Below are 11,002 nucleotides of genomic sequence, written 5' to 3' on the forward strand. Positions count from 1 at the left end.
TCGGGACATTCATTTTTGTGTTGGGGCGTCGTGAAGGAGTGCGAAACCACCTTTGGTTTTCAACATCATCGTCTGCCAATTTGATCTGCCTCTTTCACGTGGTCCCGATTGAAATTTGTTGTTCTTCCCTTTGTTCTGTACACCTGTGTATATTTCTCCAATATGGGCTCCATTGGCGTGAGATTTGAGTAGTCACCACTTCAACATGCAAAGAGTCCAGTGTGTTTAATTTTGATGCAATGACAACGAGTCGAAGTACAGTAGTCAGTAGAGTCTATACTTTGGATGGTTGGTGGGATGGTTGTGGTTGTAGTGGCCGGTCATTTTGTGAATCGGGAGATCGAGTACTAACCATATGTATCGTCTAAGCTTATACCAATGATAAATTGAGAACACCACAAGATGTTGATAAACAATAATGGCAGATTATGTACAATAATCTTAAACACATTGAAATACCATTGAATCATGTCCGTATGAAGAAGACAAGACTTCAGAAATTCACAGAAATTGTTAATTCAAATCTAACTAAAAACTAAACAAAGAAAAACTGTTTATACTAAAACATTAACTTCGTACAAACTAAATAGAGAAAATGTTCATTTAGAACCATTATGGATATGGTTTATTCATATGATCAAAGAACATCCATTTCCTTTTGAGATATGTTTGCATAGATAGAATTTTATCACAATAACTTTACTAATAATATAAAGAATAGAAAATTGATACCAAATTTTCTCTTTTTTCTTTCATCTTCTTCTAATATGTCAAAAGCACAAGACCCCTTACATATAGTCTCACAAGTCACAATAATTACCTTTAAGACATATTTAATAGGCAAATTACTAAGCATGATAAATCATTTATATTGGTTAAAAATGGAATATAAACGAGCTTAAATAAAAACGGTTAATGTAAATGATTAATATCAACAAGTCCCAAAAATGGTTGCAACACCAAAAGTTTTCATAATGATTTTCGAATCAATTAAGTGCAATTAATATAATAATAAAACAAAAAAACATGCGGAGTTGTGGGGATCGGGGTAAGTACTTATATATATTTTTCGAAAAAAGTACTTATATATCGAATATATTATATATAAAAAAGAAAAAGAAAAGGTGAGATAAATAAATAAATAAATAAATTAACTGATAATTCTAAAATCCGGTCTCAGCTATAGATTGATTTCTATCAGGACAAGAATTTCATTCGCCGCAGTCGCTTTCTCTCTCTCTCTCTCTCTCTCTATCTCTCTCTCTCTTCTCTCTCTCTAACACAGCTACTATGTACAATTAAGCTGAACAGTACACAAATCTCTCTCGCTGAGGTGATGAACTTGTGGTAAAACAATGGGCGTTTCATGCGGCGGCAACAACTTCCGCGACACATGGGATCGTGCCTCCGACCGTTGCTCCCGCTTCTTCCCCTGTTTCTCCGATCCAGGTTTTCCTAATTTTAATTTTTTAAATTTTCATCGATTCGTAGGAGCATCTCAGTTTTGATTTTAATTTTGATTTTGAATCTGTTTCAGTTCGAAGATCCGCTTTAACCTTGAAATTGGCGTTGGTGGTGCTGCATCTAGTTCTCGCCGGGGTTATTTTTTTGTTCGACAATGAATTGATTGTGAAGACGAAGCAGGAACCATGGTAATGTTTTATATACTGAGATTGCTTTGAGCTTCCGTTTTTTTTTTTTTTTATTATTAATTGCGCAGAGCTTTTTTTATTTTTTATATGAATGCTGATCAATTGTTGTAAGATTTGGGTCAATTGTGCATTTGTGTTTGATTAGTTGCAAATCTAGTTATTATACGGTATAAGCCTCTCGAAACGACTCGTAAAATGGGAAAATGAGGGGTTCTTGAGGGTTATAAAGTAGGTGTTCGGGCAATAACTATAGGGTTGTTATAGAATTCTTTACGGGACTTTTTGTTTACCACTTTAATCGGATCGAAAGCTATTTCTCAGGCCCAGATGTGATAAGGATATTAAGAACAAATCCTTTTTAGGCTTCAACGCGAATGGATAACCTTCAATAGATCAATACTAAGGTGGTGTTTGCAATAGCTTTTAAAAATAGATTATGATTTTTTTTTTCTCACATAATCTGTTTTTAGTTGTTTGCAAAACCGACTGTTGCTTTTGCTTCTCTTAAAATAAGCTGCTTTAAGCTATAATTTTAAAAGCACCCATGTACCTGCTTTTTCTATTTTAGTTAATTTTCCAGATTTTTTGCAAACATCCCCAACTTTTAGAATTAAGCACTTAATATCAGCTTAACTCACAATCACTAAATTATGCTTTTAAATAAGCTTTTGCAAACACAACCTAAGACTAGCTTGCTTAAGTTTCTTGCCAAAAGTCCAGTTATACTTTCATTTTTTCGTTTTACAAAAAATTCCGGAGCTCAATGTCTTTTTTCATCATTTTTGTAGTCCTCCAAAGGAATTAACAGATGACCTTAGCTATTGAGTTTTATTTCAATCCATTTGAAGGTGGTGCCTTTTGCTTCGTTGAGTTAGTTAATGTGGACTAAGTGTAGAGCCATTCAAAATTGCAGAACATAGCATAAGATTTGGAAGCTATCTTGTATTTGGGACCAAACGATTCATTGTTGTAGTTCTAGTATTAGCGAATCTGTTGACAATATTTGTAATAGTTATGTAGATGATAGTTTCAAAAGAATATAATTAACTAGAGTCTGATTTATTACCATGAACATAAGAGAAGTTTGGTGAATATTTTGGATCTTTATGTTGCATCTAAATTGGTTGAAGGAAACTTCAAGCTATTGTAATAGGGGTGACACGTGGGAACAGAAGTATTAGCTCCTTCTGTAACTATTTTCCACTTGTTGTTTTGGAATAAATTTTTCATTTCCAGTAACGATCTTATAATGGGAAACATGACATCCTTGCTTTTCTTCTTCGACACAGGTACTCTGCTATTTATGTGGTATTGTTTGTTGCTACACTGATTCAGTATTTTGTTACCTCTGGAACATCTCCCGGGTAATTATGTTTAAAAGCTACTCTCGTTGCCAAATAAATTTATGTAGAACTTATGCTAAAACGTAGACAAACATGCAGCTACGTATCTGACATACAAAGGGCTATTGATGAAAGAGATGCTGCAGCTAGAAGGGCATCATTTGCCTCAATGTAAGTTTTTTTTTTTTTTTTCATATATATATATATATATATATATATATATATATTCAATAATACACAAAAGGCACATGGAGTCGATTATAGGTTAATAAGTCAGAGTGTGTAAATAGTATTCTAGTTTTTACCGAGTATTGAGTTGACTAATTGCGGTATATTCGGGCATGTCTTATTATAATGTTCAAGCAAAGACAACCAGCTTCAAGCAAAAATGACAGCGTTTCAATCACCGTGGATGGAAGGAACTATCATAGAGGAAATGCAACAGCCTGGACAAAGCTAGTGATGGATTTGTACCCTCCGGGAACATCTGCTAGGTAAATATATATTACGAATGCTTTACGATACTGAGTTAGGGAAAATCCTTGACTTGAGGGATGAGGTGATGCAGGTGTTATTTGTCATGGCACGGAAACATATCAATGTTCGATGGATAATAACTTAAGCGTGTTAACATTACATACTCCATGTTCTGTAATTTGCAAAGGCCTATTGAGGAGTTACTCTCGTACAGTTAGGACACATGAGTTAACTTAAATCAACTTCTCAGTGATCTTGAAAATGAATCTTTTGGTGAAAGCATGTCCACAATTTTAAAACATATATTTGTTGGACTAATTGAGGGACTAGATATTCCTTTCCTTCCTTCTCCTTTAGGTTGTTTAGTAAATCTGGGAATGCAATCTTTTTTTATCCGACGCATAAGTAGAATTAGTAATGTGTACCAGGAGGTAGGTTTTTAATATAATATCTGCAAGTAATTCATCATCCCTGTTTCTTCTGTATGTGAATTAACTTGGAGACTGTTTGGTACCCCATGCTTGAGAAATTTTACCCCTCACTGGAAAACAAAGAAATTTGGTTACGTGACAAAGAAATTCCCAACCCTGTGCAAACAGTCATCCAAACAATAGCTGTTACATGGAATAGTAAAATTGATTTTTATATCTAGACAATGTTCATTATTTTCTAGTATATGATTGAGTCTTGGTCGACAAGGTCATGTGTTCACTTGGTTTATGTTTAATGATGTGACTTCATTCTATGTTGATAAATGATGCATCATTTTGTTAACACTGTACTTTTTGCATACGAGGCAACTAAATTAGTTAATCAACCTGAATCCGATGCTTGTTTAACGATTTAATTTTGGTTATACATGAACTTACTGAATGCAGCGGCGTTAGAATTTATAATCACGGCAGCCTTTCAGTTACAGAGAATATTTTATTTAAATACACATCTTGTCTTACAATGAAACAGGGGAAACCAAACATGAAATTTTGTAGACCGAGTATGATCCGTTTTAGCACTTTATCTTCATGTGTGTTGTATAGTCTCTTTCTTACGTGCATTATTATGTTCATTTTTGTTTAATCAAAGCAACCTACTGGTAGCTGACTATATCTCTCATCTATTGATTGTCTCCAGGAATTTGACCTGTCCGTACTGCCATTTCATTCAGGTAGGAATTTTCTTCTTCCTTTTTTATCTTTACAGTTACTTTACAGCTTGATATGTTTAAATATTACTTGTCGTTTTCAATTCTCTGTGTTCTTTCCCATTGCTCCCTTAATGAATGGCCGCATACCCGCCCGTGCTGTTTCGGTATAGAATTTGTTAAAGGGGCAGGTATACCCGCTAAATCCGAAGTGGGCCGGATGGGCTAAGATTGCCATCCCTAGGAAGTTTTAGATAAAGCTCTTATAGAGAGGCGGACGTGCAAGAAAAAAACTGCTCACTTCATGCCAAGTGGTACGGATTGGCAGTTTTTCTAATGTTTTAAAACTTTTCATCTGCTTCTGCGCGTATAGATCTGATCAAAAGGCCCAGTCAGTCTTTCTGACTTTAGATTTACTCTTCTTGGCCTTGCTCTGTTCTGAAAATGTTCAGAGTCAACCACTTAACATTTCCTACCTAGGTGGTCAAGCGGCTTGGGTAGCTGGTTTTTGTAGTGCAAGCATAGGGTGAATGCTTTGGAATGATCAGTCAATGTATTAAGCATATGGAGCATTGTCTAGTGAGTAAATTTCTATTAGTACATGAGGTTACCTTCTGCCATCTATATAACCTTTTCTGTTTTCGAATTAAAACTTCTTCATCGGAGCATTATTCATCACTTAAAAACAGAAGTTAACATAGGATGGCTGAGAAATAGGTTCAATTGAAACTTTTCGGCATTCAACTGCGGGCGTAATACATGCAATTTCAACCATCTAATAAACTTTTGAACTAATAGTTACATAAACTAGCATCTAGCTGACCGAGGTTCCCCCTCCAATGTCCCCGACAAGTTTGTTTGGGATATTAAGTCATGCATTACAATAAATATCTGGTTCTGTGCATTCCAAGTCATCACTAGTATATTCTCCATATCAAGTCATTTTTCCCACTATTTTTCTTTTTGGTATGTTCTCGTATATCACCTTTATTTATCATAACAGTATGAATTCCGCTGAATGCATAAATAGAAAGAACTGTAATGCTAACCTAAATTTCCTTGCAATTTCTGATCATAATAATAATATTTGATCTCCTACTAATAGGTCAATATTCTTTACCATAAAATCTACTTTAGTATCCAATGCCTTTCATCTTGATCTTAACCATCCATGTGGCACATGAGATTTATGTTACATCTGTTTCTGCAAAAGCCTTTTTGTGTTCTCGTAAGTGCTCCCAGAATCTTTGGAGTGAAGGGAAATGTGGTTATCATAGTTCCTGTTAACTTAACCAAAATAAGTTGTTTTTATGTATCTGTACAATGAAGCACTGTTGCGGGTTGTAAGTGAGGATTCTTGATGTTTTCCTTGTTTGTCGTTCATGTTGAATACGTAACAGAAATCTTACGTCTGTTTATTGAATGATCTTAAGTTTTTTTTGGCTTGTGGTCCAAATGTTTACCATATTTGCATTTTATTTGTAGCCTCCACGATCGAAACATTGTCATGATTGCGACAAGTGTGTTCTTCAATTTGATCATCATTGCGTTTGGCTTGGCACATGCATAGGCCAAGGCAACCATTGTCGTTTCTGGTTAGTTCCCTTATGTTTGTTTGTCAATATAATTACGATAAGTTGTTTTTGACCATTGCTTCATGTCTCGTTCGAGACATTGTCTTTGAACCATTTACTTGTTTGTTTGTCTTCCTGGTTCCTGCATTGCTAAGACTAAACAAACATATGAATGAGTTCGTTTAAGAACATAAAAAGAGATTGGTTATAACATATTCTCATTCCTTCGTTGCTTCTCCTGGATTTCTATTTTTCCCTAATATTAGTTCGTTTAGACCAATTATACATCTTAAATTTTGATCTCCTATTTGTTAAATTCATTCATAGGTTCATCATCTTAAAATTCATTCATAGGTTCATCATCTTAAAATTCATTCATAGGTTCATCATCTAATTTGTAAAACTTAGCTGTGAATATAGAGATGAACCTTGGACATCTCTTAGGTTCCAAAAGTATCTATGGTACTTATTTGATCATGCCACCTGAACTTGTCCTTTCTCTTTTCTTAAAGAACCAAAAGTTATTTAGTCTTTATTGTTTTCTTCGTATACTAGCATGCATGAAGTAAATACTCCAATGTTGAACACATTTTTGGTTCATTTTGTTGTTTGAATTTTAATGTTATTTTGGAAAGTGACCCTGTTCATCAAATTTATGTTTATGGGTACATCAGGTGGTACATATGTGAGGAAACAGCCTTGTGCCTTTGGACGAGCATATTGTACATTGGTTACCTCAAGTCCAATATATCAAAGGCATGGTATGTATGTATGTAACTTTTTGTCTTATGTATGTCTTATTTTAAAGAGACGAAATACGAACATTGGACCTATGCCCACAATATTAATATGTAAATCCAATTCATGTTGGACTTAACTTTCCGTTTTTTCATTCTTAGCTTGTCATGATTGAAATTCCTTAATTAGTTGAAACTGATGCCGACTGAACTGAATTTCCTTCAGGTGGGCAGATATAATAATGATCTTGCTCTTGGCTACTTTGTCAATTTCTCTAATCTTTTTGCTGCTGCTGCTCCTTTTTCATAGGTATGTTTAACGTCAGTGCATTGCCATGTGCTTATGTCTTTCACTCTTCTAAATTTAAGTAATTAAGAAACACAATGTCGTCTGTGTAATTGCAAATAGCTCCTTTCCCTCTATAATTGGAAATTTCTTATGCAACAGCTACCTTATTATGACTAACCAAACCACTTACGAGCTTGTACGACGGCGGCGGATTGTTTATATGAGGTTTGTTCTCAATTTTGTCTTCTTTGATATGTTATATTGCTTCGACATGTTTTGCTTTCTTTTCCTACATTTTTTATCGGTTTGAATTTTAGTTACGAGTTTATAATGTAGAAGGTTCTTTACTCTATGCAACCTGTACTATGTATAGAGATAGGTATATGCGGAACTTTCAAGTAGTTGTGTTGGTGTCTGGATTATATGTTTACGTTCCAAATATGATGGTTTATGTTAATAAGTTATTATGTAGTAAATCTCAGTGACACGAGAAGACTAGATATGGAAGGTGATTAAATTAATTTAAAAGTTCATAGTGCGATAGAATATTTAGCAAATCGCTTATTAAATAATGGCTTACAAATACTAAACTAAGCTTGTGTCTGAATTCACAAAAATCAAAGCATATCTTTGGCCCCCGAAGATGTCACATTTCTCAATTATCTTCCTGAAGGTGGTTTTTTAGCTCAAGAATCATTGCTTATCTCAACTCTGTTCGATATATATACGTATTTGTAAGTGAATAGTAATGACTTACACTAGTGATGATTGTAGTTTCACTGAAACCTGTAGTTTGTCCTTTTTAATTTAATGAACTTTGGATTGTCAAAATAAATGTAATTAATTATCTATAAATAAGAAAACTACTGCGAAGTTTGGTCTATTATCGAAATTACCACTCAGTGTATAAATTACAAATACTTCTTTACACAACCTCCACATTTGATTGTAAAACTTGAAGGGGTACTTGTAATTCATAAATTTGGAGGGGTATTTTTGTAACTTACCCCTTTTTTCATAATTACGTGTTTGGGGAAAATCTGGTTTAATGTTGAACGAATCAACACTGAACATTACAAAGCACGAACCTCGTTTTGTCGTGTCTTGAAGTCGAACATTCGAGTTGGTTTTGCAGGGGAATACCAGAGAGAGTGTATCCATTCCACAAAGGAGTTTGCAGAAACTTGTACTTGTTCTGTTTTGGTAGAAGCAGCATGTACAGGATGGAAGCACTACCAACAGCAGAAGAACTTGAAGAGAAATCGAGACCTTACACATGCTGCGACATTCTATCATGCCGTTGTTGCTAATGCCGATTGTGTGGGCCCGTCCCTTTTTGTAATTTTAGTCGAACATTTTTTCCTAAATTGTGATCAGATAGCTTATTCAAAGAATGTCATACAACTGCTATGAAGGTAAAATAGCGTTTGCATGTTGCTGTAAAATCACATATATATATTTGTAGTTTTTATTTTTCTTTTGCCTTGTGACTTGGCCCTACGGTAACACGTACACCCAAAGAGATTCAAACTCCCCGACCTCAGAAAATTCCATTGTGCCACTAAGGCGAAACCTTTGGGGTGTTCTGTGAAATCAGGTTATGAATAGTTGAAAATAATTTTTTTTCTTTTCTATTTGCATCTTGTTTTAGGCTTTCTTCAAGTGTTGAATAAATGACGGGTTGGGTGTAGATTCAATAAGCAGTGGCTTTATAACTTTTTGGACCGGTTTGGGTGAGTGTGGAGGTTCAACCTATCTATTTGTGGCTCGGAAAAATAGTTTAACCAATCAAACTCAAAAGAACTTGTCAGGAAATAATGTTTGCACAGAAATAATAGCCGTTCGACCAAAATACTTGTGTATGGAATGCGGCTAGTGTTATAACAATCGGGAGCCCTTTTGCAGTTCCACTTTTATAACTTTATAACATTCCTTAGGTTTGGAACCGGTAGCGAATCCAGGATTTGATCGAGGAGGTGTGGGCAAATATACAATAATAAGGTTTGGTTCGGTTACTAGCTGATGTCCTAGTAAACTATTTGTTTGGCGAGATCTGTCATGAGCTAGTTTTCAAGGAAATCATTAATTGAACATAATTGGATAATTTGAATTAAAAGCTCCAAAAGCGGGCTGGATGTTCATACAAGGAAGGAAACAACAATTAAAACTCTTACAAAAGATCAAACTGCAGTCACTAGGGAATTTCTACAACTACCTACCCTAGTTACACTAGCTAGTCCAAACTTGGAGAGTTCTTCCAACACTTTCCATTTATAAAGCTAGGGTTACGACTTTCATAGGGTTTCTTGGATGCCATGCAACCATGGCTCACGTGCTACTCATGAGCTGGTACAAAGAGGTAAGAAACGCTAAGTGATAACGCGCTTTTATAAGTAATAGCGCGACCTTCCCAAACGATGTAGTATTAGTCTTGTTTTAAAAACGAAATTTCCCCCTTGAATCCACCAATCATCACATTCCTCCCCCCTTACTTCAGCCATGTCTCATGGCTGAAAGTGAGGATAATTCTTCAGCATTTCATCTCCATCCTCCCATGTGGCTTCCTCACTTGGCAAGTATGCCCATTGCACTAACCATTGCCCAACAACCGCATTCTTTTTCATCACCAGCCTACGCTCCAACACCTTCTCTGGTACCAATATTATTTGATTCTTTTCATCCATTGGAGGCAAATCCTCTATCACCTTCTCAGATTTCCCCGCCCTCTTCTTCAGTTGTGAAATATGGAAGATGGAATGAACCTTGGTGTTCTCAGGTAGCTTCAATTCATAAGCCACCTCTCCAATTCTCCTAAGAACAAGGAATGGCCCACAATACTTGGGAATTAGCATCCACACTATACTCTTCCTCAAACTGAGTTGCTTATAAGGCTTCAGTTTGAGGTAAGCCTAGTCCCCTTCTTCAAATGTCCTCTCACTCCGGTGGGGATCAACAAATCTTTTCATCTTCTCTTGGGCTTGCCTCAACAGTTCCTTCAACTTTTGTGTAATGGACTGGTGCTTTTTAGTCCAAGTCTATACTCTCACTGTTTTGGGCATCAAATGTGGGCCATACCCCATTTGAGGGGGAGCATAACCATAGAGTGATTCAAAAGGGGCCCTCTGAATGGTGATGTGATAAGTAGTGTTGTAACACCACTTAGCTAAGGGAATCTAGTTGCTCCAATCTTTAAGATAGTGACCACACATATACCTCAAATATGTCTCCAAGCATTGGTTTACGCTTTCTGTATGGCCATCCGTTTGAGGATGGTAAGCAGAGGTCATCTGTTGCTGCACACCCAAAACCTTCATGAGTTCCTTCGAGAAGTTACTAGTGAAAATGGGATCTTTATCAGATACTATGCTAGTAGAGAGCCCATGCAACTTATATACCGTGTCAATGAAGAATTTAGATAGCATAGAAGCTGTAAGAGGGTGACTAGAGGGTGACTGAGAGCAACAAAATGCCCATATTTGGTCAATCCGTCAACTACTACCCATATAAATTATTTTCCTTTAGAGTTTGGCAATCCCACAATGAAATCCGTAGAGATGTGTGATCAAGCTTGATCTGGTATAAGGAGAGGTTGCAGTAGCCCAGGGCTCTTCACACTCTCATGTTTCTTGATCTGACAAATGTGGCATTCCTTAACCACCTCCTCTACTTGCTGCTTCATTTGTGGCCACCAAAAGGTATTTTGGACCCTCTGTAAAGTGGCTTGAATTCCTGAGTGCCCACCAAAGCTAGAGTTATGTATAAACTCTATGATCTTCCTCCTAAAATCAA

At 35.9% G+C, this 11,002-nt stretch overlaps 1 protein-coding gene across 1 annotated transcript; it reads left to right on the top strand.

Annotated features, from left to right (window-relative positions):
- Window positions 1-1,165: 1,165 nt before the first annotated feature.
- On the top strand, window positions 1,166-8,693 carry LOC105965104 (DHHC-type zinc finger family protein). The gene is made up of 11 exons (XM_012989619.2): window positions 1,166-1,449; window positions 1,538-1,652; window positions 2,942-3,016; window positions 3,095-3,166; window positions 3,364-3,489; window positions 4,604-4,637; window positions 6,099-6,208; window positions 6,862-6,948; window positions 7,151-7,234; window positions 7,373-7,438; window positions 8,349-8,693. The coding sequence occupies exons 1-11, from the start codon at window positions 1,356-1,358 to the stop codon at window positions 8,521-8,523; spliced, it is 1,038 nt and encodes a 345-aa protein (XP_012845073.2). The 5' UTR covers window positions 1,166-1,355; the 3' UTR covers window positions 8,524-8,693.
- The last annotated feature ends 2,309 nt before the right edge of the window (window positions 8,694-11,002 follow it).

The sequence above is a fragment of the Erythranthe guttata genome, chromosome 8, assembly GCF_056151865.1.
Source record: "Erythranthe guttata isolate IM_541 chromosome 8, IM_541, whole genome shotgun sequence".
In the NCBI taxonomy this organism is placed as follows: domain Eukaryota; kingdom Viridiplantae; phylum Streptophyta; class Magnoliopsida; order Lamiales; family Phrymaceae; genus Erythranthe; species Erythranthe guttata.

Bases quoted from the DNA above. Each gene is read 5' to 3' on its own strand.
- LOC105965104 (XM_012989619.2), top strand. From the start codon at position 1,356: ATGGGCGTTTCATGCGGCGGCAACAACTTCCGCGACACATGGGATCGT. The intron at 3,167-3,363 runs GTAAGTTTTTTT...GTTCAAGCAAAG, and splicing joins AGGGCATCATTTGCCTCAAT to ACAACCAGCTTCAAGCAAAA. The intron at 7,439-8,348 runs GTTTGTTCTCAA...TTGGTTTTGCAG, and splicing joins CGGCGGATTGTTTATATGAG to GGGAATACCAGAGAGAGTGT.